General features: G+C 47.6%; 1 protein-coding gene across 10 annotated transcripts in view; it reads left to right on the top strand.

The window, feature by feature from the left end:
- Nucleotides 1–8,851: 8,851 nt before the first annotated feature.
- Nucleotides 8,852–27,832, top strand: part of SORBS3 (sorbin and SH3 domain containing 3) — an 80,015-nt gene continuing 61,034 nt past the window's right edge. For 4 of the 10 annotated variants that reach the window (XR_014151905.1, XM_081843892.1, XM_081843890.1 and 1 more), the window contains exons 1-2: nucleotides 27,054–27,172; nucleotides 27,545–27,642. Coding sequence is in view for 9 of the 10 variants with exons in the window: in XM_081843892.1 (XP_081700018.1) it covers nucleotides 27,604–27,642 (39 nt within the window). In the remaining variant the exon portion in view is untranslated. Of the gene's footprint in view, nucleotides 8,947–13,088; nucleotides 13,210–26,202; nucleotides 26,343–27,053; nucleotides 27,173–27,539; nucleotides 27,643–27,832 lie in introns of those variants that run through there. The other 6 variants (XM_081843893.1, XM_081843896.1, XM_081843895.1 and 3 more) reach the window with 6 other exon arrangements.

The following is a 27,832-nucleotide window of genomic DNA, read 5'->3' on the forward strand; positions in this document are numbered from 1 at the left end:
AGACACCAGATTTCACAGCATGCTTAGACAGGTCCCAGATGGGCAAAAGGGGCATTCCCCTCATGTGTGCTCAGGGGCCCTTTTAAAAAGAAATATGGGGGGGGGACTCTGCAGGTGCCCAAAGGCACTAGAATGTTCATGGGCAAAAGAAGACAACAGAACAGGGAAGAGGCTGAGTGCAGGCTGCCTTCTCTTTCCTCTGGCCTGGTTACAGAGATCAGCTTTGTTCTTCAACCTGCTCTGTCTAGTTCCCAAACCTGCTGTGGGCTTTTCAGCTAAAAGGTTAAGCAAACACTCCTGGCAGCTCCCTGCTTCTTTTGTTGGCGTAGATCACTGCCAGGCAGCCTTCTCATCTTACCCTTGCAGTTTTGCTTCCTTTCTCTTCCAAGAACTGTTTGTTTCCTTCCCTTCCACCTTTCACCTTGCACACCCCCCCCCCCGACAACCTCTGAAGGTCGACCCTCCAGTACAAACACCTTCATGGCTAAAAGGGAGCCAGTCCCTATTTGCTCTTCCATTTCACTTTCCCCTATATCTTTTGCACAGGAAATGCAAGCCTGCCCAGGGCCTTGGCAACCCCCCCCCCCAATGGTCTCTGCTCTTGCTCAAAACTGCCATGAGCGGGGCCTGCCAGAATGGAGGGAAGCCTGGCTGTCATTGTAAATCCTCCATCTGAGGATGTGGACACACTCTGCATTTAAGGGGCATTTAAAGCTCCTTCCTCCCCCTTCCCACCCCTCCCTTCCTGCATTGCAGGGGGTTGGCCCTTGAGGTCCCTTCCGACTCTACAATTCTATGATTAAACAATCCTGGGAACTCTAGTTTAACACTCACAAAGCTACAGTTCCCAGCACCCTTCACAAATTACAGTTCCCAGGATTCATGAACGCATAAAATGTATGGTGTGTACACAACCTGAGACTCACTCAAAATACACAAATTCATGTGACTGAATGCTTATCAGAAATGCCTAATCCCCTCTCCTCCTCTCTGAATTCCAATATCCAAGATTTCTTTAGGGAAAAACATACCTATTTATCTACTTGCACTTTGACGTGCTTTTGAACTGCTAGGTTGGCAGGAGCAGGGACCGAGCGACGGGAGCTCACCCTGTCACGGGGATTTGAACTGCTGACCTTCTGACTGGCAAGTCCTGCCATTGTGGGGCACCGCAGGAGGACAGAGGGCTTTTCTAGATGGGGTCCTGCTTGTAGGCTTCCCAGAGGCTTCTAGTTGCCCCTGTGAGAACAGGATGCTGGACTAGATGGGCCAGGAAGAACTCTCGTTATTTTCCACAGGAACATGCGTGGGGCATCCATGAAGCACTGCCAAGAGCCAGAGAACAGCGCACTGCATCCACAAGAATGTCTAGCTGCCTGGCTCAATGCCCCGTGGGCGTTTAACTTGGACTGCCTGTTGCAAACACCTCCGTTCTGAAGGCAGGGTCAGCTGGAATGAGAACAGAAGGGAAAGATGAGATAATACTAGCTGTGAATAACAGCCTGGCCAACCATCCCGGGCAATTCCTGTTCTGTTCATTTGTTCCATGAGTGCAGTTCAGGGAATCTCTCAGCTGGGATAACAAAACTATGGAGATCAGCCAAGGCCCAAGGAGGGAGGGAGGGAGGGCATTTTGTGTGTTGGGGGACAGAACATTCATTACTCATCTGAAATCTGCCACTTAAAGGACCTGGCTTGCATTGGGGCTTCAGCATGTCTGAAAGCCTTATCCCATCCCAGATGGAGAATGATTGACATTGCTTAGGGGTAAAGGGAAGGCAGTTTGCACATGGTCAGCCACAAAGCAAGAATTGTGCAATGATGTGAAGAGAACCAGCCCTTAACTCTGTAAGCACACTTAACTTGCACATGGATGCTGCGTAATTGGTGTATATTTGGTCACATGTTTTCTTTTAAGTATGATTGCATATATTTATTACGGCTACCTCTTTGGTCCCAGGTGTTTTTGCACATGCATGCGTTTCTGTCACCAGGTGTGATTTGTACAAGCAGGCACACTTTGTAGTTACACACGTCTGCACAAATGCACGAAGTGGTGCTTCTCTGTTTGCAAACTTCTGTGAAAAGGAGGAAAACAATTCCTCCTTCTCTTGGGTTCAGATGAGCTCCTTTCTGTTGAAGCCTGAGATATATAAGGATGCCAACAGGAGACTTGCCTTGCTTAAGTACATTATGTTGGAGAGTACGAGTAACACAACGTCTGGTCTCAGACATCTACAAACGACTGATAAACCTTGGGGAACATTCAATAAATGACCTTCCTATGAGTTGGGAGCAAGATCTTAAAGTACAAATAGATGATGGATCTCACTTTGGGATAAACCTTTTAAAATCAAGTTCAGCATGGATTAAGGAATTGTCATTACAAAATCTCTCTCTTATCAGCCCAGGATCCACTCCACTGTGTTGAAGAGGGTGTCAAGTTATTGGAACATATCTTCACTTGTGGTGGGGATGCCATGGAGTGTGGGATTCCTGGGTGTTTCTTATAATGCAATTAGTTTTATTACACAATGGGCTATGTAATTATCTCCACAACTGGTTCCCTTAACTTTATTTTTTTAGGGCAAGATAGAGAGTTGTTGTTTTTAAATATTTTTATTGGGTTTTATAAACAAGATAATGTTATACAAATAAGTATACCAAGTTTTCTCATGTCATTTGTATATCACAAAAATAGCATAATAAATGTGGAAAAATATCTACAACATATGTTTCATTATTAGTGGTCAATGTACAGATTCTTGAATTGGTTCATGAATTGGTTTTAAACAATTAGGAAGAAGAGAAAAAAGGGGGAGGGGGAATGGCGAGTGGGGTTGGGTGGTTATGCTTCTATTATTCTACTTAGCGGGGGGCGGGTTGTGTCAGCGTTACTAGTATGGGTTCTCTTATTATTCTCTTGCGTGGCAAGGCCCCGGTCCTCGCGGTTCCCACAGAAATAAACACACAAACACAAATATGTTGGGTTAGTGGGATAAATTAGGCCACAACTTTATTGGTTACAGATGTGAGCTGTTTGGCTTAGGCAGTTGGGTGAAGCCAGACTATATCCTGACTCCTGCCCGTCTGCAGGAAGTCTCAGAAGGGTCAACCATCGATAGGGGGAGCCCTATGATATACCGTATTTTTCGCCCTATAGGACGCACTTTTTCCCCTCCAAAAATGAAGGGGAAATGTATGTGCGTCCTATGGGGCGAATGCAGGCTTTCGCTGAAGCCTGGAGAGCGAGAGGGGTCAGTGCACACCGACCCCTCTCGCTCTCCAGGCTTCAGGAGAGCCGCAGCGCCAGCCCCACAAGGTCGGGGGACAGCGGGGAGGCGGAACGCCACCATCCCGCTGTCTCCCGATGTGGTTTGGAGGCTGACGGTGGGGAGACACGTGCTTCTCCCCGCCGCCAGCTCCGCAAGCTCCGGGGACAGCTGGGAGGCACAGCGCGTCTTCCCGCTGTCCCCGGACCTGGTCTGCAGGCGGGCGGCGGGGAGAAGAGCGCTTCTCCCCGCTGCCGGCCCCACAAGCGCCTGGGGGGGGGAATAATTTTTTTTCTTTATTTCCCCCCCAAAAAACTTGGTGCGTCCTATGGGCCGGTGCATCCTATGGAGCGAAAAATACGGTACATCAGGCATAGGCAAACTCGGCCCTCCAGATGTTTTGGGACTACAACTCCCATCATCCCTAGCTAACAGGACCAGTGGTCAGGGATGATGGGAGTTGTAGTCCCAAAACATCTGGACGGCTGAGTTTGCCTATGCCTGATATACATCAATCAAGAGCTCCCCCAGGGTCCCCGATGGGGTCGTGGCATGGCCCTGGCCTATGCCCAGGCTTCGGACAGGAACCACACTCCCGGATATGGGATAACCTTAGCACGCAGGGGCAGGTGGAGGCAACAACCTCCCCTCCCATAACAAGGCTTATCCAATGCCAAGTGGAAAAATTCCCACCCAGCCCCCACAACCAAAATTAGTCATAGCAAGGCCATAGTCAAGCAACACAAGAAAGTGGGTGGGTGGGCTGGGAGATCCGCCAAAGTAGACGAAGGAAGGCTGTCCCCAGCTGTGCCGTGGTTTAAATGGCAAGTAGCCATGCCCCCCGGCTAACCCGCTTGGTCAACCGGGGGGCATGATGCGGCTGGGCAGCCTCGTGACGTGGGCAGCATCCCTCTGCCCACTGCTGGGTAACACGGGTCCCGGAACCCCTCCTGTAATGCAGTCCTCCCCCCCCCCCCGGAAAAAGGGAGCTGTCTTGTTGTATTTCCTTGGTGGTGAGAGAGGTTGGGGGTGGCTTAGGGTGTGGTTGGTTGTCTTTGGTTGGCTGTGGCAAGATAGAGAATTGAAGAGCAGGGAGCTGATAAGTCATTTCTAATCAGCAGCTATTGTAACAGTAGTGTGACTTCCTTAGGATAAGGAGTTGGCTATTTGCAGATCAGTTGCGCTGCAGAAAGCATGCTGGGGAGACCACACATTACAAGGAACGCAAAATAACTTTAGCTAGGTTTTAATAACAATAACAAAAACTCCTTTACACTAAATATATCAATAAGCATGACCGACCAACCACCAGGGTACTGAGAGAGCTAGGTGCTGCTCTTTATATACTATACCCAACTGCTGACACAGCTTAATTAACACAACTTAACAGCACCTGCTATACTGCTTCACAGCTGTAAAACTAGGTCACGTTATTTGCTCTGGCCCTTAAAGACATCCACATCTTGTGGAACAATAATGAACCTTCAAATTTAAAGAGACCATTTAGCATAAGGCCTCCTCCTCCTCCCAGAGGGGAGGGGTTGTGAGCAGGAGCAGCCTCCCGTGGGGGCAGGGAGGCATATATGACTCCCTGCATCTGATTGCTTCAGCTGCCACCGCCAAGCCTTCCAGCTGACCAATAGGGCCGACTGGTGGGCGGGGCTAGCCACATTTAAATAGCCGTGGCAGCGCTCTGCCCCCAGTCTGTTCCTGCTTTCTTTGGATCTCCCTCCCTCCCTCTTAGGTCAGCTTCTTTTGTGTATTGACCTTGCTATGGACTTCGTTTGGTTGCCTTGGTTGCCCAAGGGGCCTGGTAGGACTTTTTTATCCATTTGCAAATTGGCACCAGCCTCTTGGTTTTTCCGCCTACCTCGTAGCAATTCGTCACAACTTTCTGGTATTGGCGGTTAGGCATTGGACTAGGTGTGCTGTGTTGGAGGATTGGGTATGCGCCATCATCTACCCCTCCTCTTTTGGGTATTCCGTTAAAGGAATCCGGCGGTTGTGGATCCTGTCCGATGCCCTGCTGGTGGCTAGGGCCATGGCACGACCCCCGGTGACGTCGTGGGGGAGCTTCCAGTTGTATTTCCACCAACAAGCTCCTCCCATTGATTGCTAACCCTCATATGACTCCTGGCTGTGCGGGGTGGAGTCTGGTATTGCTGTTTCATCCAGTGCCTAAGCCAATACTACTCACATGCTGTAACCAATAAAAGTTGTGGCCTAATTTTGCCCATTAACCTAAAATCATGTGTCTTTGTGTCTTATTATACTTCTATGTGGGTGGAGGCTCCTAGACTCATACCTAGAGATTCCTAACAAAACAAATTCCTTCCAGTAGCACCTTAAAGACCAACTAAGTCAGTTCTTGGTATCAGTGGCGTAGCGTGGGGGGTGCAGGGGGGGCCGGCTGCACCGGGCGCAACATCTGGGGTTAGGGCAAATCCACGGGTTAGGGGGCGCAAATCCACGGGTTAGGGGGCGCAAATTACTTGCCTTGCCCCGGGTGCTGACAACCCACGCTACGCCACTGCTTGGTATGAGCTTTCGTGTGCATGCACACTTCTTCAGATACACTGTGTGCATGCACACGAAAGCTCATACCAAGAACTGACTTAGTTGGTCTTTAAGGTGCTACTGGAAGGAATTTGTTTTGTTTTGACTATGGCAGACCAACACGGCTACCTATCTGTAACTAGAGATTCCTGATACTAAAAGACCTGGGAGGCAGCACTGTTTGAGAAGCCGACACGTGTAAGGTGTAAGGTGGTGCAGGGCCAGTGTAGAAATGAATCATTTTTGGCAGTATGGCATCATTTTATTGTTTTTACAAACATGGAGGAATATTGCTGGCTTTTGCCTCATGTTTTTCATTGCCTGTGGGCATTATGAAAAGCGTGAGGAGAGTATAAAAGCTTAATGTAAAGATCTTAATACTGACACTATTGACAGTCTACAACAATTCCTGTGTAATGATTTCATATATCTTCCGGGATTATTTATGTTGTATCTGAATGTTGATTTTTTAAAAACGATTTAATATTTGAAATCTACATTTTAACTGTAAAATTAAACAATCTAAGAACAATCACAATTCCTCTCCTTCCATACATGCATGTGTCTGTTTATGAAATGTGGGTTTAAGTGCACTGGTCTTGATGCCTGTAAGCTCTCAAGTATTTCATAACCAGACAGAATGAACCAAGCCCTGTGTGTTTGTGTGTGTCTCCAGTTAATGATTTCAATGTTTTGGCTCAATGCCTTGGCTATCTGGAACCCAGCCTCACTCCCACACTGTTCACTGGAAACACAAGGAGACCTTTTGCAAGCTGTAGGTTGGCATTAACTTGAACTATGGAGTTGTGCAAATGATGTTGGCTTTAGGGATGGGCCTTGAGAATCCAGATGGGCAGGGAACTATAGGGCATTGCTTCATAGAAAGGACAAAGGGTGGGGGGAGCCACCTACTGAAAACCCCAAACACAAAGGACTAATAATGTCACCCGTCATTTATATAGCTCTTTCAGCTCCTCCAAACAACTTATTTATTGAGGCACCATCCTGATTTGCTTACATAAAGCTTATGCAGAGCTTGATTATACCCAGTCTTTATTGTGCAGCTATTCTGCTTTGTCTGTGGGGCAATTAATACAACAATAAACATTCAACCAGGTTTGCTTGCATGGTGCTTATGTCTTCCCATTAACCATTTGTTCATCCCATACTTTTCCTGTCCCATTCCTAACCTTCAAAATTTCCATTGAATGAAACACTTTAGTCTGCTTTAATTGTGCAAAGCTGAATTTCCTGATATGTGGTTGAAGCCCTCCTGCAATATACTGCCTGTCTGGAGGCACCCTTAGAGCGCATGTAAAGTGTTTTGCATACAATGGGTGCGCTCACGCATCATAAAAAGCCAGAGCACCACTAAGCTGATGCACACTGCTTGATTGCTCCTGCTGTGCTCCCCTTCTGGCGCAAGCCAGAGAAACAAGCCACGAAGCCACAATTAAGCTTGATTTCCCACCCCTGTGGGTGGTTTGCTTCTTCCTAACAAGCCAGACCAGCCTTAAACCCCAATCCCATGTTCACATGTCACAGGAAGCTAACATACGTTTCTCCAATACAAAGAGGGACATCCTACTCCGTAACGATGATGATGATGATGTTAATTTTATGATTTACACCCTGCCCATCTTCCTGGGTTTGCCCCAGCCACACTCGGCAGTTTCCAACATACATAAAAACATAATAAAACATTAAACATTAAAAAAACTTCCCTGTCAGTAATGATCACCATATTGCATAGGGGAACACAGGAATCTGCCTTATACCAAGTCATACCATTGGCTCTTGTCAAAAAACCAGAAGCCTTTTTACTAGGTATAATAGGTGAAGAGTTACCAAGAGAAGATAAAATACTTTTTATGTATGCAACGATAGCAGCAAGAATGCTACTAGCCCAGAGATGGATGGATGGAAGGAAGGAAGGAGAGTACCAAGAAAAGGATAGCAGGTGAAACTGATGGAGTAGGCAGAGATGGCGAGACTGATGGGGAAGAGCCGAAACCAGGAGGATCAAGTCTTTTCTAAAGACTGGAATAAATTTGTAATTTATTTAAAAGACCACTGTAAACAGTTAAAATCTTTGGCAGGGATGTAAAGTCACTTGTAATGTGAACTTTTTTATGGTAATTATGGTTATATAATAGGTAGATAAGGGTAAAAGATTCAGTAAATTTAATCTTAAAGATGGAACCATGGAGGGAGGGAAGGAGGTCTAAGGGTTCGAAAGAACGCTGTACTGTATAGTGGTACCTCGGGTTAAGAACTTAATTCATTCCGGAGGTCTGTTCTTAACCTGAAACTGTTCTTAATCTGAGGTACCACTTTAGTTAATGGGGCCTCCCGCTGCTGCCACGCCGCCAGAGCACGATTTCTGTTCTCATCCTGAAGCAAAGTTCTTAACCTGAAGCACTATTTCTGGGTTAGTGGAGTCTGTAACCTGAAGTGTATGTAACCTGAAGCGTATGTAACCCGAGGTACCACTGTATTTTAATGTTTGAAATGGTTTTGTTTTATATGTATAAAATTTTTCAAAAACTTAATAAAAAATTATATGCATATAATATAATATAAATCTCTCACCCGCCATAAAAACACACCTGGAGGGCATCAGGGATGTAAAAGCAGGCTGGGCTCTAAGCAAAAGCCATAGCTGGGCGCTTTTCCTCCCCGCCAGCTGCGAGGCAGCCTTAAGCGGCCCCAGCCACCCCTTCCTGGCCAGCCGCGCGTGGGAAGGTGGGCTTCTTCCAGCCCCGGAATGGGGCGCTTTCCTGACACGCGTGTTTGTGGGAATCCCCTGGCATGGGCGTGGCCAAACTTTTTTTTGGGGGGGGGGCCGAGTTATCTGTGACGCAGTTGGTTAGTTAGTACTTGGCTGCGGGGCCCCGCTGCGCGTGGACGCGGCACGCGAGAAAGGAGCCTTTCCGGGGTCGGGCCGCCTTCGCGCGCCTCTCTCTGCCGCGCCGCCCGCTCGGCTCCCCGCAGCTCGTCCCCCGGCGCCCCGCGCGCTCCCTCCAGCCGCGCCGCCTCCGCCCGCGGGAGAAGCGGCGCCTGGCGGCTCCTGCTCCGCAAACCAGCGCGGGATCCGCCGCCGAGATTTCTGCGGGAGGTAGGACCGGGCGCCAGGAAGCTCGTGTGAATGCGCAGCGGTTGCGGGTCGGGTCGGGGCGGGCGGGCGGCGCGCCTCTGGACCTCCGCGCCCGGCGGCCCCTCCGAGGGCGAAAGGGGCGCAGAAGGACGCCGCCTCCGGCCACAGCCGCGCCGCCCTCGCTCGCTCGCTCGCCCTCTCGCTCCCGGGCGCGTCTGAAGGGGGAATCCACGAGTTGCCTAGAGGCTGCGAAGACTTCCCGAGCTCCAGAAGGGCTCCCAAGTGGAGGAAGGAGGCTGGGATTTTAATATGCCGTCAATTAAGTGGATTCCTAGACGCCCCCCCCAAATGCTTTTGGGGTAGAGTTGCGATGATTTGGTTGCCCCTCCGCAGTGGAAAAATAACGCTTATAGAGGACGTAGGAACAAGTGAAGTGGCCCTGGCAGGATTGAAAATAAATTAAAGAGGCATTTCCTTAGTCCTCCCGGAGAGGCCGGCGCACTGCAACTCCCTTGATTCCACAGCACGGACCAGGCTGCCTGCAAGGGATGGTTGTCGGAAGGGCCACATTCACCCCGATTTCGCCTGCTGTCCATTTTCTGCTTGCAAGTCTAACTAAATTAGGAAAACAGGAGGGGGGGGGGCACAGCAGGGTGTTGGAAAACCTAGCATGGAAGCATAGATATCCTGAAAGCTGTATGGCAAGTGGAAGGTGTTTTATTTTACAGGCAGATGAGCTTTGAAGAAAATTGTACTTTGTAGGTGCAGCAAATGGAACTGGACCTCAGGGCTGTTTTCTAGCTACCAAAGTGGATTAAGGTTTGGGAACAAACTAGAAATAAATATTTCAATGGAACATTAAAACATATATATCTGTGGGGGAAATTGTGGGTCTGTGCTTGGCAGAACTTGCATATATGATTGAGTATATTGGAACCAGCCAGACCTATGCTTAGATCTGATTATTTATTTATTTATTTATTAGGGCATTTATTTCCTGCCCTTCTAGTGTAAATATACCAAGCAGAGTGGCTGACAACGTATCAAAATTGCAAATGCATTAAAATAGTAGAAAACTCTACAGCAGCTAAAAAATCCTAAAACGTTGGGCTGGATTCAGCTAACCTGGTGCACTAGTAGAAGGCAGTGATCCTCCTGCTTCCCCCAAATCTGCTCTGGAGTGTTGGGAGAACCCGCAGAACAGTTCACAGGGGGGAGAGGGAAAATTGTTCCATCTGATAAGCAGAAATACTTGTGCTGATGGAATGGCTGTATTAATGTGATGTTGAATCCCACCCATTGTTCCAGGGGTTATGTTAAGGCCTGGAAATTGCATATATCCAAATCCTTGGAGCCGCCCTGTGGCTGGCCGGTGGGTGGGGTGGGTGCGGGGAGAGGGCATCTCCAGCACTCCCACAGCCGTGCCCACAGCGGGTCTTGCCCAGCACGCAAGGCCGGGAGCTTCAAAGCCCTTTTTGTACTGGGTAACCAAGAGTGGTCCTGGCGTGTGAAGAGCTTTTCAACGCTTCGCCTTGCTTGGGACTTGAGTTGCACAGTTTCAACCAGCCATCCTTCAGCCGTGTACAGTTGAAATTGCCCAAGTCACATGCATGTAAAATGAGAGTTTACTGTAATAGAGGAGGAGCCGGCAGGAGCATTAATGGCTACCTAGAGTAGTACAGGCAGTGGATTGTCAAGGCGACAGCAAAGAGAAGAGCAGAGGCCTTGCAGGCTTGTTACACCTCTAAGAAGAAGAGCCACTGCAAACCACCAGCCTATATCATCAGAATCCTCTGCGGCCTCCTTTGCCAAAGTGGCCACACTAGGTGCTCTTCAGTCTGTTCTTGAAATGCTCCAAGGAATGAGATTCACCTTCATTCCCAATTAACCATTTATTTCACTGGTACTTAAAATATTTATTCAGTTGCCCTTTTCCTTTTATTTAAATACATCATTGCCTGTTTTGTGCCTTCTGCACTTTATGAGGAGTAATTCATGCTTTCATTTTTTGCTGACGTCTGTCCGTGTTCTCCCGTGTGGGGTTTTCCTCTTCCTGGCTGCTTATAATAATCTCCTTCAACTTTTCCTTTCTCCAGTGGGCTTTCTGGTGCTCTTTATCTTTCTAACCCTCCTCAGAATTCTTTCCAGTTTGTCAACTTAGCAAAGGCACTTCTGTTTGCTCAGAGGGTCATGGGGTGGTCTGAAACTGGAGCAATTTTCATGGTTGCTCTGCAGCAAATTGGCTTTTGATCTAAGGTCAGGAGACTCGTAGATTTTGTTTGAAAAACTCCTGAGTTGCATTCCCGCCTCAGTGTTTCTACTAAAGAATAGGCATAGGGCCGCCAACGCCACAAGCTTGCAAGGGGCTAAATTTTAAGTAAGGGCGGCTATTCTTTTTGTCAGGAGCCCTGCAGGGCCAGGAGTCCCCACCATCATATGAGGAGACCATCCTTCAAGGAGGGGCCTTCTGGGGGGCAGAAGCAGAGGCCGAAATGGGCAGCATGGTCTATGTCTTTTCCTCCTTTGTACAGGAGGCTAGTTTCTGCAAATGCTCACACAGCCCTGACCAACTTCTCCCCGGGCAAAAGAGGCATCCTCAGAATTACCAGAGCACATTCCAGCTAGGCAGAAGCACACCAGGGGGGTGGGCAGCAGCAGGAGGTGCATCTGCCGAGAGTCTGTTTCGGCTTTCTACCAAACCATGTAAAGCCTTCTCCTGCACTTAATAATTATAATAAAAAATTTTTATTTCTACCCTGCCCATCTGGCTGGGTTTCCCCAGCCACTCTAGGTGGCTTTCAACAGAACATTAAAAACAGAATGAAACTTCAAACATTAAAAACTTCCCTAAACAGAGCTGCCTTTAGATGTCTTCTAAAAGTTGGATAGTTCCTTATTTCCTTGATATCTGGTGGGAGGGCGTTCTACAGGGTGGGGGCCACTACTGAGAAGGCCCTCTGCCTGGTTCCCTGTAACCTCACTTCTCGCAGTGAGGGAACCGCCAGAAGGCCTTGGTGCTTGGCCTCCGTGTCTGGGCAGAACGATGGGGGTGGAGACGCTCCTTCAGGTATACTGGGCCGAGGCCATTTAGGGCTTTAAAGGTCAGCACCCACACTTTGAATTGTGTTCGGAAACGTACTGGGAGCCAATGTAGGTCTTTCAAGACCGTTGTTATGTGGTCTTGGCGGCCACTCCCAGTCACCAGTCTAGCTGCCGCATTCTGGATTAGTTGTAGTTTCCAGGTCACCTTCAAAGGTAGCCCCACATAGAGCGCATGGCAGTAGTCCAAGCGAGAGATAACCAGAGCATGCACCACTCTAGCAAGACACAAGAAGTCTCCCAAAGGGAGGGTGTCCTGTTCCCACCAAGCACCTGCTTTGTGAAGCGCATCCTCCCTTGACATCTCCCCTTGATGCCAGCTAGCCAGGAAAGGACTCTCTGCAGCAGCCTGGAGAGCTGCTCTCTGTCTGCGTAGATAGTGCGAGCCATGGGGGAACCGACTTGCTGTAAAGCAGATTTGTATTCTTTGCTCATTGCCTAATCATCTGGAGGCATCTGGCTTTAGGTGTTTGTGGAGACCAGATACATGAGTGCTCTTAATGTACAGTATTTGGTTTTTGAGCAGGCTGCTCAGGTGCAAAAGGGGAAGGGGCTCTAATAGCTGTGCAGAAGAGGGGATTTCAGCAGGTGTCACGTGACAAGCTGAACAGGGTAAAATTCCCTCTTCTGCATAAATAGTATTAAGAAAGGAGTGTTGCTCCGTGGCAGAACACCAGCTTTGCATGCAGGTCGTCACAGGTTTGATCCCCAGCATATTCAGGTGGTGCTAGGAGAGACCCCTGCTTAAGACCCTGGAGTAGCTGCTGCCAGTTAGTGTGGCAAATATTAAGCTAGGTGGACCAATGGTCTGACTCAGAAGAAGGCAGCTTCCTGTGTTGCCATTAAAGGCGTAGGAGCCCGGTCTTCTTGGGTATTTGAGCGCCCTATCTCTCTGTCTGTTGTCCGAGGTAGAGAGATATTTTGCAGAGGAAACATCCAGTCTGAAGCCAAAGAGGGCAGATGCTAACACTGCTCAAGGATAAACGTTAGCTGTGCAATCTGGGGTGGGGTGGGGAACATTTGCGTGGGGAATGGAAATGTTTACATGGAAAGCAGAAAGGAACAACAGAATTGGATGCAACAAGTAATGAAATCCAGACCGCCCCCACCCTGCAAGAAAGGGCCGTGCCAGCATCTCCCCAGAGGAAGCCAGAAACTTCGCAAAAGAAAGATAAGTAGGTTGGGGTGAGTAATGCTGTGGCTGGAGGCATGTTTATTGGCACCTAGTACTTGGGGGGACACCCCCCTTTGTAGCGGTTTGGAGAGGGGGAATGAGGCTTGGTTCTCAGGATGGTGGGACGTGGCACACTTGCAGGCACTGGGGGTGGGAATGGATTTGGCACCTAGGAATACACGGCGCAGCCGGCCAAAGCCTGTCTAAGTAGGAGAGCCACATTGCAAAAATCTTCATGCAGCTCAGAATTGAAAACACAGCCGTGCTGTGGCTGCTCCCCTCCTCCCAGACCCACTTTCCAGCAGCTCCTGCTGCTCTTTCTGAGAGTGTTTGGGCTCTCTGTCCAGGCTGCGTGTCTCTGAATCCTGCTTGCTGGGAATACTAGTGAGGAGAGGGCTCTTGCTCTCAGGCCCGGCTTGTGGCTTCCAACACGCATCTGGTTGGCGACTAGGAGAATGGGATGCTGGATCAGACACAGCTTTGGTTTGTTCTAGCAGGGCTCTGCTTATAAGGACGGAGGGCAGGTCTCTGATCAAGGACATCTGGTGCAAGGTCTGCCTCTGACAGTGGCCCAGTGGGTAACTTGGGGCAAATCACTATATTTGCATAAGTCCCCACATACATACAGATTTATTCCATTTGTTTCATAGGTGAAGTGGAATAAAAATTATAAAGCATGTTGACATGTCAGAGTGCCAAATAATGCAGCAAAAACACTTTAAAGACTGGCAAGTGTATTATGGCATAAGCTTTTGCAGACTACCCCACTGGAAATAATGAGCTAGAAGCATTGTTTTTCAATATTTTGGGTCACCTGATGATTGACCACTCACGTACAGGGATGGGGGAGAAGCTCTGGGTCCAGCTTGCTAGCCAGATCCTATTCCGGACCTCACCCCTGAGTTGGGAGAATCACCAGGATAACAGGAAAGAGAGTCGTCAACAGGCTCATCACAGCTATCTGCCAATCACCCATTCCCACCACCCTTCTGAGTAATACCCCTCCCCACCTTCTCACTATATAGAAGGGTCTGGAAACTTCTGTTTCAGTGTATCTGAAGAAGTGTGCATGCACACGAAAGCTCATACCAAGAACTGACTTAGTTGGTCTTTAAGGTGCTACTGGAAGGAATTTGTTTTCTTTTGACTATGGCAGACCAACACGGCTACCTATCTGTAACAAGAAAGACCCTTGTCTTAATAGACTTTGGAGAGCCATCATATTTCAGGGAATATTAGGTTAGAAGGATTAAAAGTCTAACCTGCTAGTATAATACCTTATTCCACCTTCAGAAGTAACCAAGCAGAGAAGCATTGCTCAATTGGAAGAGCTCCCCACTTCTCTTCCATTTTTCAGTTAATCATGCATCCCATGTGTGTGGGCAAGCAAGCAGCAGTGGCGTAGCGTGGGGGGTGCAGGGGGGGCCGGCCGCACCGGGCGCAACATCTGGGGGTTAGGGAAATCTACGGGTTAGGGGGCGCAAATCCACAGGTTAGGGGGCGCAAATCCATGGGTTAGGGGGCGCAAATTACTTGCCTTGCCCCGGGTGCTGATAACCCACGCTACGCCACTGGCAAGCAGGCTTCTAAAAAATTTGTTGCCATGGTATTTGAGGTCTTGTTTACAAGGGGAGAGCTGGGCCAAGAAAACAAACCATAGCATGTTTGCTCCTAGCAGTTTTGCCCGTCCACAATATTTACTTGAGATTATAATATAGAGCAACCTTCAAGGCTGGGCATTGGTAACTAGGAATGGGGTAACCTGTCAATTTTGCTTTCTCTTGTTTTCTCATTTTTCCAGTCCTAAGCTCAGTTCCTCACATTTCTACATTACTTTAAAAAAACAAAACAAAAACAGCTCTCAATTTTTTTAAATCAGTGTTTAGGTTCTGCTAATATGCACATGCTTCTATGCGGTTTTGCCTGATACACATTTTTTTGCAAACTGTTCGCCTTTATAATGCATTTATGTTACTTTTGCTGACATGTGCATTTCTATGCAGTGTTTACTTGGGTGTCCACGTTGCTTGGCTGGAGAACTGCACTGCAAAATTTAGAGAAGTGCAAGTGTCAACGGATAGCTGTATTTTGGTTTGTGTAATGTTTGAAGAAGTGCAATTTAGGTAGGTATGCATTAAAATGTGAACCAAATTGAATTGCTCCCCTAATTGAATTGTAACCCAGCCCCAGCCCCAGCCCCGTTATGCCTTTGTATGCACTGAGTAAGCGAGGGGCAGCATCACGACTTGGGTGGACAGGGAAGTTACCCAAATAGGAAATTGTATCTTAATAGCATCTTTAAGCAGGAGTGGTTGCTTAACAACAGTAGCTAATAGTATATTTAAGGAACACAGCTCTTAGCCCCCTCACTTTCACTGCTGCCGCCCATATAATTTCTTGTTTGTCACCCTGTGGACATCTCCCTCCCATCTGTAGTCAGCTGAAAAAGCAAGAGGAACAAAGATCAGCTGGTAGCACGAGGCTCTTTTCTCTCTCCTCAGCAGAAACATCGACCTCCCCTCCCACCCATACACTTCTGCCCTGGAAAAAATAGGGACTGGCAGCAAAATGGAGCAAAATGGAGTGGCAGTGAAGTACAATGCATGAGCTGATCTGGGCGGGAGGGAGATAATACTCTGAGGCTGCCCATCCATCTTTGTTTGACAGCAGCCTAGGACCTTGTAGCAGGCAGGAGAGGAACAGCATCAGGTTTGGTATTGCAGGTTTTGCCACCCTGTTTGTTAGTCCTCCCCAGCCACCCACTAGATTTCTCAAAAGAGGCACTCCAAGGTTCAGTCTTCAGATTGTTGAATTGCTGGCAGAATCCAGATGGGGAGCAACATGCAGATGCTGCAGCCATCCACCTGATTTTATACAATTGCTCAGCCAGTTTAAATTGGTAATGCAGCTGTTGCACTCACCTGTGCTGGAAAGTGGGTTCAAGTGCTGCCTGGAGAGGCCTGAAGAGAGGCTGGGGCTGCAATCCTATACCCACTTATTTAGGAGTAAGTTCTACTGAACTCAGTGGAACTTACTTTTGAGTAGATATAAGATTGTGGTGTAGGCCCTACTAGGACACTCTTCATTTCCTTCATGTTGTTAATCATCACCATCATATTCATTCATTCATTCATTCATTCATTCGTTTGTTTGTTTGCCGCTCATCTGACTGGGTTCCCCCAGCCACTCTTGGGCACTTCCCAACAAAAAAATAGTGAAAACACAATGCAACATGACACACCAAAAGCTTCCCTCCACAGGGCTGCTTTTAAATGTCTTCTAAAAGTTGTAGAGTTCTTTATCTCTTTAACATCTGGTGGGACGGTGTTCCACAGGGCAGGCGCCACTACTGAGAAGGCCCTCTGCCTGGCTCCCTGTAACTTTGCTTCTCGCAGGGAGAGAACCACCAGAAGGCCCTTGGAGCTGGACCTCAGTGTCCAGGCTGAACGATGGGGGTGGAGATGTTTCTTCAGGTCTTCAGGGCTGAGGTCGTTTAGGGCTTTTAAAGGTCAGCACCAACACTTTGAATAGCCTTCCTCCAAGGCGACCTCCAGTTGCCGCGCTCACTGTCTGTCAGTGCAGCAGTAACAGCAGCATGCCAGATCCTATTCCAAGCAGGTGGGTTCTCCCTTTCCTTCTCCTGCTCAGGCATGCTGCCCTTCCCACCTTCCATCTCTGCTTCCTGCAAAGTATTTTCCCTGCGGGGTGTGGAAATGTTTGCATGTTGTGCGGGGGGGGGGCACTTAAGATCCCTTTATACCTTACCTTAAGCAGAATGCAATATGCTTAAGTTGATGTTTGAGCAAGCACATACTTTTTGTTTTGAGCTACTGTTACCCCTGATTCTCTGATTCTGCCTTTGCAGGAAAATGAGCATTGGTTTTATTGTGGTCAGTGCAGAGCCCAGAATCAGTTGTGTGCAAAAACCAGCCCTTGCCAGGTGGCGTAAAGAGAAATATGCTATTTGGTGTATGCCAGAAAGCTCCAGCCACACCCATATAATATCACCTCTTCCTATCCGCAGCCTTCCTTTCTTTAAAGCTGAAATGGGGAAACTGCAGCCTAAGTTAAGGGGACCTCGCCTACTCTTGGTGTGCCCCAGCCCACCATCTGATCTAGCTTCACACAAACCCCTTGTTAAAGGAGCAAATATGAAGTGATATCACAAAGAAAGGTACCTCTGAGTATGTGCAGAGTACCATTCTCTCACTGCTGAGCGACTGGAGTCTGTTCACATGCTTAGAATTAAGCAGTAGAACTTCCTTCTGGTGCAGATTTCTCACATCATTGCTCTGCGCTCTCTCATCCTAAGCTTAGCCAATTCCTTAAGTTGCAGCTGTGCATATTTTTACAATGCAAATTCCATGCCATTACCATTTATTTAATAATATTGATAATTTATTCTCCCAGTTATGGGGCCTTTAGAAATCCTTCTCAAGAGTCTCTGGTTTCTGGGTGTTCTGGTTGCTTTCCTAGCTATCACAATCAGAAATAGTTTTCACCCCCAAGGTAACCTTTCAGGTTTTATTTGCTCATGAGATGAGTTCTATTTCCAAAGTCATCAGCTGGTCGCCAGGTGTGACCTAGGAGGGCCGGGCTTGGGAGGGTCCAGAGTGGAAGCAGAGCTCCGTTCCCTAGTGCACAGGATTGCCAGCCCTGGACCTGGGAGCTGCCTCTGCTCCTTTGAGGACGGTTCAGAGAGGCCTGTTCCATTACTTGACGGCTGAAGATTTTATGAAGGAGTTTTGAGAGGAGAAAGATGAAGTTATATGTGTGGAGTTTGATATGCTTTGACTGAGTCATACGTTCAGTGGTTTCTAAGGGAGTGTAAATCAGCTCCAACGGTTACTGACATTTTACAGGAAAAAGTGGGGATACAATTGTAACATCTCTGTTACCATACTAAAGAACATGGCCTGAGGACCTTTTTCTGCTGTGCCTTCTTGGAGGGTATCTGTTCTGTATGCTGTATTCTGGGGTGGCCAACTCAGTGCTCTCCAGATCTTGCTGATCTACAACCGGTGGTGAAGCTCCCTGCTCTGGCACCGGGAGCGGCGTAATTCAGGGTGTGGCCAGTGTGCGTCCCGGGGGGGGGGGCGTGTGGTGCGTGTTGGGGGATGCACGGCAAGTGGCGCACATCCTGGGGCTGCAAGTTGAGCACCGAGCACCCCGGGGGTGGCCTCGATGTCACTCCCAGGTGGCACCCAGGGCACACCGCCCCCCTGCCCCCACCTTCGTCCGCCGGTGACTACAACTCCTATTATCCTTGACCAATTTCCATTTTGGCTGGAGGTTTTGGGAGTTGCCGTCCAGCAGCATTTGGAGAGCACTGCATTGGCTACTCCTGCTGCATTCATTTACTCTGGGATAGCTTGCCCTCTGCTTATCTAAAAGTTAACCTCCCACCAGATAGCTGCCTGAAGCCCCCGGAGTGGAGGCTTTGTGCAGCTAACCCCAAGCTAGAACAGCGAGATGGAGCGCTGCGCAGCGCTCCGTCTCCCTGTTCTGGCTTTGGGCTTAGCCGCGCAGCCTGCATTCGCTCTATAGGATGCACGCACATTTCCCCTTAATTTTTGGAGGGAAAAAAGTGCGTCCTATAGAGTGAAAAATACGGCGGGAAGGTAAACGGCGTTTCTGTGCGCTGCTCTGGTTCGCCAGAAGCGGCTTAGTCATGCTGGCCACATGACCCAGAAGCTGTATGCCGGCTCCCTCGGCCAGTAAAGCGAGACGAGCACCGCAACCCCAGAGTCGTTCGCGATGACCTAATGGTCAGGGGTCCCTTTACCTCCCTGTAAAACATGACACAAGTGCAACTGATTGTCTGGGACTTTCTCAACATCTCTCTCTTAACTACTCAGTGTTTTTTTTTTATAGCAGCAATTTTCAAAGTTTTTAGCTTTGTGAAATGGCCCTTCCATCAACTTGTCTGTCATGGAAATCAAATCTTGCATGTTGTGGACAGCAGCACTGCCAGGTCCTGGTTTTGGAGCAAACGTCTGAGGGTCCCTCCTGAGGAGAGTAAGCAGGATTTTTGCAATGTGTTCTAAACAGCACACTCAATTCAGGGTGGCTCCAGATGGCCTCAGCATTCATCCTAATTTGCTTACACAAGGCCCATGTGAACGTTAGACTGCATCCGGTCTTTATTGAGCAATAGTTTTGATTTTTTGTGTGATGAGGTTATGCAACAATGAGCATTCATCTTGATTTGTTTGCAGGATGTTTGTATGTCTTCTGTTAATCACTCATTCGTCCCACACTTTTCAATCTGTTTCCCCATTGCTTTCATAACCATAAAAATACTGTTTGTGTTTTAAAGTGGATTTGTTGCAGCAGGGCGACAGAGCGGTTTGCTTTAAACATAAAATTCCCGTATGTGCTTGACTCATACTTCCGAAGTAGTGGCAGTGTGGAGGCCACCCTATACAGAGGCACTGGGGCTCTGGCCTCACGGCCATCACACTCACTCCATGTTGATGTAAATCAAATAGGGTTTGTTTTTGTTCTTAAATATTATTAAGTGGTCTTTACATTTTGCCAAATAAAAGAAATAAAATGAGAGGATGCCATAGCCTAGAATACATGCAACGCTCCCCTTGTGATAGGAATTTTGAGGTCTTAGATGTATGGAAATGTTCATAAATGTACCAACCAAGCACATACATAGATCAGCACAGGAATACTGACCTGGAACCATTTTGATTCCCAAACTGTCCCAAACTGAGCAAAAGTTTTCCCTGCAAGGTCAAAGGAAAATGGAAAAGCCTCCCCATTGTCTTTTCCTTCACAAATCCTGTCTTAAGGGTATGTCTGTATTTGAATAGGCTGTGAGCCTGTGACCTGGCCCAGGAACTCGGTATTTATCACTACAAAAGACTAGCCAGGCTCCCCAGGCAATCCAATCAAGTAACCTGCCAGACAGGAGATAAACAACATTCAAATTTCTGTTTTAGACCGCCTTTTCTGTGATGTAGGTATGATGTATCTGGGGGTGGTCTTGATCTAGAGGATGGCAATTTCAAAAGTCTTTATAAGGCCTTGTGTGCCATTTTTCTGGGTTCCTCCTCTCTCCTGCGTGTGAGGGGAGCACCCTGTTGCAACAGATCAATAAAGATCAAGCTTACTAGCTGCCTTGCTTCTCAATATTCTCTGGTTGGCCTCTGTTATTTTCTCCTACCAATAGGGAACCTATGTAAGGACTCTCTATGGGCTCTTGGATACCCCGTAAGGGAAAAGGGCAATTTATGTTTACAACACCCTGTGGCTGCACGCTGCTGTTTTTCATTACCACCCGTTACTGATGATGGTTCTATGGTTCTACATTCAATGATTCTGTTAATTACGGTATAGGGGTGGGGAGCCTGACCTGTAGCCCTTCAGATATTACTGGACCTCAGCCCCCCTCTACCACTGACCATTGACCGTGCTGTCTAGGGCTGGCGAGAGCTGGAATCTAACAGCATCTGGGGGGCCACAGGTTAGCCCCCCCCAACCGCTGCTTTGGTATGTAGCTGTTACACAGTGACTAAACTATGATTCTCAGGCAGCTGAAAACAGAAAGCAGAAGCTGAAGGAGTACAACAACCTGGGGAATTTGATGCTTTGCTTCTATGCACCACTTTCTAGTCCTGAATAAACGCGCAATGCATTGGTCTGCGGCCATAGGGTTTAGCAGCATGGACGTGGTAGCTTAATTTAATGCAGTTTGGAAAGTGCTTTAAGAATAGATCCCATGAGAACAGAAAAGTGTGCGGCAGGGAGGTTGCACAGTGATGCAAACAAATTATTCATTTGTTGTATGTGCAGCAGTGGCTGTCTCCAGTCAGAAAGTGTTGCCTGATTGTACTGTTGCAGATTTTGTGGCAGATTATTTAGCCTTTTGAGATCAATGGCATTTTAGCATCATTAGCTAATGTGTGCCCTGATTATAGTTAAGTCTCTATGTGAGATTCCAAAAAATCATTATTTAACAACTATACGGTTATATCCCACTACAAGTAAAATATATGGAGATAGTCTTTTTGTTGTTCCATGTTTTTTTAAACTGCAGGATGTGTGTCCCAGCACAGGAAAGAGTGAGGGTCTGTGCATCCTCCATTAAAACAGAAAAGAAAATTGTGGTGGTCTGGGCCAAAATAAGCTTCACTGCTCGTTATCTAGCTAGATGAAGTTACCAATATGATTTAAATAATAATAATAATTCTACAGACCTTTCAAGAAACACATTTTAAACAAAATGGCGTAGCCATGGCTGTTGGTGGTGGCTGTGTCACTCAGCACTAATTGCATCAGAGGAAATGGTCAATAAATTTCCTTGAATCTGTTACCTTGGAAAAATCTATCTGGGTCTGAGAAAAGCACTGGGATTTCATGCAGCTTATGCTCAGGGCTTTTTTTTCAGCCAGAACTCAGTTCTGGCCCCTCAGTTCAGGTGGGCACCATTGCCATTCTAAGGGAACAAGGGAGGCCTTCAGGGTGAGTTCCTGCTCCTCTTTGTCTAGAAAAATAGCATGGCAGTTATGCTACTTTATAAAGTTCCACATATACTGGTGGCATTTCATTAAATGACAATGGATGCAGCATAACTCTTATTCTGGAAAAATCTGATAGTGTGGGAAGGCTTGAAGATGAGGGTGTTACTGACGAGGAGATCTTATAGTTACAAGATTTATTTCTGTGGAGGGGCTCTCCTACCAGCTTCCTTTGGGAAGGATGTGCTCTCACGGAGTGACTCATCCTTTTCTTCTTTGTTGACCTACAGTGTTCAAGGATCCTGAAGCCAGAGTGTCTGCCTGCTCCCCTCTAATTGTGAAAGTCGGTTCTCTTTGGGGCATGTAAGCAGGCAGTTTGGAAACTTGGGAGACATTTGGCTTCAAAGCTGATTATGCTGACTGGCTGTGTTCCTTGGCCAGTCATTCAACCTGCTGGTTAATGAGTTGCAAGCCACGGGTGAATGGCGAGAAGGGAGTGGGGAGCAGTGGTGCTCCTATTGGCTGATGTCGTGGCCCATGGGGACAACATTGCCCTTTCAGGATTGGAGGGGGGTTATTCAGTTCGCAAAAATGCTTTGTGGGTGTTTAATGAAAGAGGTAGCATAATGGAACTTAGTTTTAGAGTTGCGTCCAGCTGTGCTTTGATTACTAAGGACCTTTTCCACCCTCCTTTGAGACCTTTGGAAGCAAACATCTTGCAGGCTGAGTCCCATGCCAGAGCATGTAGCACCATCCAACCTTGTTTAAAGAACTGGTGTGCAAAAGGGTGTGTGTAATTTTATTTTTGCATTTTAAGTTTTACAAACAAACAAACAAACAAACAAACAAACAAACAAACAAACAAACAAACAGAATACAAACCCCTTTGAATCCCCCCCCCCTTTTGTGGATCCTTATGTTATTATTTTCCCTCTGCATCTTCCCACAAACAGAGCAATAGACCCTCAAACCCGGGGGTCACAGAATCATCCCAAACCCCAGAGCTTGGGGCAGGTCTCCCCCTCTGTGTCCACAGAGACTTTTGCTCATTGGTGGCTTTCATTTATGGGTTAATGATGGGCCATCATTTGCCTTCATTCTTCCAATGACACCCATCCAGCTAGCTCTTCTAGCCCCTCTCATAAGCTTATTTCCATGTTTGGTGCAGCTTAATCAAGCCTTGCTTAATTCTAATGTTTAATAAAACCAGGAATTTTGGGGGGAGGATCTGGCACCCAGGAGTTTAAGGAATCCTTGGCCCTCTCCAGGCTTAGAACACTATTTTTTAAAGCACAGGATGGCCAGAGCCCTCCCTGGCTGGCCATATCAGGGCTGTGTTTATGCCTCAGTTCTGCCTGAGCTCAGAAAAAGCACTGAATCTTGAAAATCTTGCTTTTATTTAAAGGGAAGATAAAGTTTCTAGTCATTGTGTGCAATGCTTAGTGATTGCTGGTTTGTTATTAGTTGTCAGAAGGGGAGGAGTCAGTTTGCGGAATTGCTCCTTGGCACTCCTCACAGTATAGTTTTGTGCTTGGTACTGGACTAGGGCTAGGAAGGCCCAGGTTCAAATCCTCACTCAACCACAAAATTTCCTCAGTGATACTGGGCAACATGGTTGTTGTGAAGATAATATTGGAGGGGGAGGAAGGCTTGAGCTGCTGGGAGGATAGAAGCACAGTAAACAAACAATAAGCAAAATAGTACAAGTTGCAGAATATGTTCTGCTGGTGGCCCTCTTCTTTTTTTAAAAAAAATTATACAGGCCATTGGTATATGTATCAAATGATATCATGCCCCCTTTGTAATTTATTTTACTATATTATAAAATTTTAATATAAAATGATGTCAAGTCACCTCTGCAATATGTTTGTTCTGAGCTAAACAAACAAAAGCTTTCCTTTCCTTTATAATTTTAATTATAACAGTAGTTCAGTACATCTGGAGGGTCCTGGGTCGGAGAAGGCTCTCCTGCACCAACTGGTAGTAACTCTTAGAGTCTCCCGGCAGGCGTATCCCCAGCCCTATCTGGAGATTTCGGAGATGGAATGAGAGACCTTCTGCAGGCATAGCATGTGCTCTGCAAGCAGCTTCTCTCTGAACCACAGCCCTTCCTCAGCCACTAAGCTGATGGTGCGGACTTCAAGCCCAGCTTTTGGCAGGAGTCAGCAGTGCCAGTGAATTTCCGTGGGCAGCTGATTGGCATTCAGGTGACTGGTGGTGACAGCAAGCCCCTTATCAAGGAACTGTCAGGAACATGCATCAAGGTGCCCAACTGTCTGCCATCACAGATGATGTCAGGGGCAGGTGTGGTTTTGGGGAAACAGCCTCACTGGCCCAATTGCCCCATGGGCTGAAGGTTCCCCACCCCACCCCACTGAAGATCCTACAGACCTGGCTCATGCCATTGGCTCATCCAGCCCAGTACTGACTGCAATGACTGGCAGTGCCTCTCCAGGGCTCTGTGAGGGGACTTTTAAGCCCTGTGTGAACATGATGGCGGCTGAGCATGTATTCTGCCACAGAGCTGTGGGTATGGATGCCCCGTCAACTTCCTTATCTCTTCCTGCCCAGGCTGCAGCCTCCTGGAGATTGTTCTCTCCCACCCATAAACTTTTGCTTCCTCCCCTCCCACCAAATCCCTTTTTATGCACCCCCACAGGAATGCAGCCATGCAGCTGAGCAAACTGTAGAGCGTTGTCTGGGGCTGAATTATTAATGCAAAGCCATTTGCATTGTCACAGCCACCATGAAAGGACAGAGCCAACATGCACACACTCAGACCCTGTACTGGCAGAGAAAAGGGGCCAGGCAGCAACTCTCTGTGGGCATCAGACCAGCTGTGGAAATGAGACTTTGTTTCCCAAGTGCCCAGCAGATAAGCGTGTGGCTCAGTCTGTTCTGCTCCAGTTACTCCCTGGAACAGCTTCAGGAGTTACGAGCTCCCTTGCCAGACCTTTTCCATGAAAATGGCCATTCCTTCTGGCGCATCTCTTCCTTCCTTCTCCTTGCTGTGAGATTGCCTTTGGACAGAGGCCTGATTTGCACCTCCTCAGCCGGCCTGCTGCCCTCAGGTGCCGGGAGCTGTCCTGTCCAGAGTGTCAAAGAAAGATTCAGTGGCCAGTTTCTGACCGTGAGATAGAGGGAGGCAGCATCTTGGCTTTATAAAAAGCACCCTCTAAGTGTGCTCCTGATTCTCCCACTGCAGCTCAGTCTTGAAGCACCTTTGAGTTCAAACCAGTTCTTTCTCTGCAGTCAGGGCTTGTATTAAAAAATACTGTTGACCAGGAAGATATCCTGGATGATAGTATCAAAAGCCGAGGGGAGGTCAAGGAGAACCAACCATGTCAGACTTCCCTCTCCTGATTGACGCTGTTTTGGTGCTAAAACTGGGCCTGGAACGGGATTGAAATGAGTCAAGAAAATCAGCTTCCTCCAAGCATTATTGAAATTGTGTGATTACCACCCTTTCAAGCATCTTGTCGCAGAAGGGGATATTTTAAAAAACAAAAAACAAAACATCGTTTCTAGTTAGCTCTTTGTTGAATATTTTCAATCCCAGAGCAGAGAACAAAATTAATAAAAATAATCATAGAGCTGGAAGGAACCCCAGGGGTCATCTGGCCCACCCCCTGCAATGCAGGAATAACAACAATGTGCAAAAATGGCAAAATCATATAAACAGATCCAATAACAACAAATTAACATGAATAGTAATTATTATGATAATCAGCTGGAATGGGAACCGTGCAGGGGCAGGAGGTTCCTGACTGAGCTGCTCTTTCAGCAGACTGGGTGGAGTGAGCCAGCTTCTTCTTGGTGCCACAGAGGCAGGTGGGAATGGCTGCTGGCAGGTGGTGCTTGAAAGAGAGGGATCCTGATGGATCTGGCCTTTGGGGAGGCAGTACTGTCTACTTTGTGTTGCTGCTTTGATCCCTGGCATCTCCACTTAAAAGGTCAGGTGCTGGGGAAGACCGTTCTGTCTGAAAATCCCAGAGTGTCACAGCCAGTCTTAGGCAATTCTGGTCTAGATAGTAAGGCAGCTTCCTATATAGATGGAGAAAGTTGGCATCCACTTCTCTTTGACTAGCATCCTACTGGGTGGGTCAGAGCTGCAGCTGTTTCAGACTGGTTCCCCAAAGAATCCTAGGAAATGCAGCTGGCCACTCACAGAGTTACAGTTCTGAGCCCCCTTAACCCCACCCAGGATGCTTTGGGGGAAGCCATAGCAATTAAATGTATGGTGTGGATGTGAGCAATATCAACATGGTGTCATTTCAGAAGGTGGGGCAGATTTTTTGCAGCAGGGTTTAGCAGCCTGGTCTTGTACATCCAAGAACAATTTGCAAAGAAGAAATATATTTTAGGAATTTTGTTGTGTTTAAATATTATTAATTTAATCATTTTTCAATTCATTTTCACATTTTCCTATTATTATTATTAGGACTTTTTTCAGCCATAACGCACCAGAACAGAGTTCCGGCACCTCTCAGGTGGGCCCGGAAGTGAGGGGAGAGACCTGACTAGCTTCAGCAAAGCCCCAGTGCACCTCTGGCTCATGAGGAGACTCTTCCTGGAGCCTGCGTTCCTCAGCTACCAGCACAGCTTTCAATATCGGCCACTGGTAGCAGAGGGACGCAGGAGCAGCGGCTGTTTCACCTGCGAGATACCTCCAGGTGATACCCCATTGCGCTCTGCCCCCCATACCACAGAGGCAGGAGAAGCTGCATTGCCAGGCTGATCCAGCTTGTTCCTCGCTTGGCTTCTTTAAACTGCTGCCTTCCCTACCACTGCACGAAGAACCACCAAGGTCCCTCCTGCTTGCATGCAAATGACCCCCCCTCTCCGATTCTGGAATCCCCCTCCAAAGGTGACTTGCCTTGCACCCACTGATAAGTTTTCACTGCCAGGTGTTTAGTGTATTATTTAGGGTTTGTTTAGTTCTTAATTGGCCCACATGTTTAGTGTATAATTTTAATGCTGCTCCTCTTGAGTTTTAGATTTTGAATATTATTACCTGTTGTTGCTTTTATTGCTTGCTGATTGCTTTTATGGTTTTATGACTGCCTTTTGTTTTTAACAATATTTCAACAATTCTGTGTTTTCTTCCTGATCTTAAATGCAGAACCACTGTATAGAGATTTTGGTGGTATGCACATTTCTTGACACTTGATCAATTTACTAGTTAAGAGGTGGGAGATAAATTAATTAACCATCCTATCAGTGGTTGACAACCCTAGTAAAGTGAACAAATGAAGGCATGTGAGGACAGGGTTCTGGTGGAGCAGGGAACACATTCCTGGCTAAGGAACTAACTAAGTGAAGCTGTAAAGAGGCTGGGCTCCAGGGCAACTCCATCATGCCTTTCTTTTCTTCTCCCTGCCTAGGAAACACCAACCCTGAGCTGACGGCTGCCTCTTCGAGGGAAGCATCTGCATGTGACAGGCACTGCTGACGTTTCAGAACTCCAGATCTGGGATGCTTCAGTCCCTGAACGTGAGCCTTGGTTATTATGCTTTAACTCATAGCGATATTGTTATCAGTTACATTAGTATTATTTTTACCATTGCTGTGCCTGTCTTTAAATAACAGGAAATGTTTTTGAACAGATTGGTCTGGCGTGTGGATTGGAGATCCCAGGGGAGCCGTTGATGTCTCTTGTAAATAAAGGCAGGGATTTAATCCATTGCTGGCCGAGGCACTGGGATTTCTGGTCAGGCATTTGTCTAGGGGCCAAAAGAAGGCATTGGCTTCTCTCATTCCCATGGACGTCATAATGTGAGGCTCAGAGCCCTGGGAGGATGAGTAGATCACATGCACAAAACAGATGAATAGCTAAATTGGCAGTGCTGTTTCCCATCCCTTGTTTTCAGGAGAGAGGAACACAGAGTGGAGCAGACCGTAGCTCAGTGCTAGAGCAGCGGCTTTGCATGCAGCATGAGTTCAGCCCCTGGCATCTCCAGCAAGGAGAACCAGGTAGCAGCTGATGGGAAAGGCCTTCCCTTGAGGGGCCACCAGTCCTGCATGGTTTAGCTGAGGTTCCTGCATTGCGGGGGGGGGGGGGGTGGACTAGATGGCCCTTGGGGTCCCTTCCAACTATACATGCTGTCAGTTAGGGTGCACAGTACTGGGCTAGACAGATGGAATACAGGCAGTTTCCTCTGCT

This window comes from Podarcis erhardii (assembly GCF_964252035.2).
Source record: "Podarcis erhardii genome assembly, chromosome: 16".
NCBI lineage: Eukaryota > Metazoa > Chordata > Lepidosauria > Squamata > Lacertidae > Podarcis > Podarcis erhardii.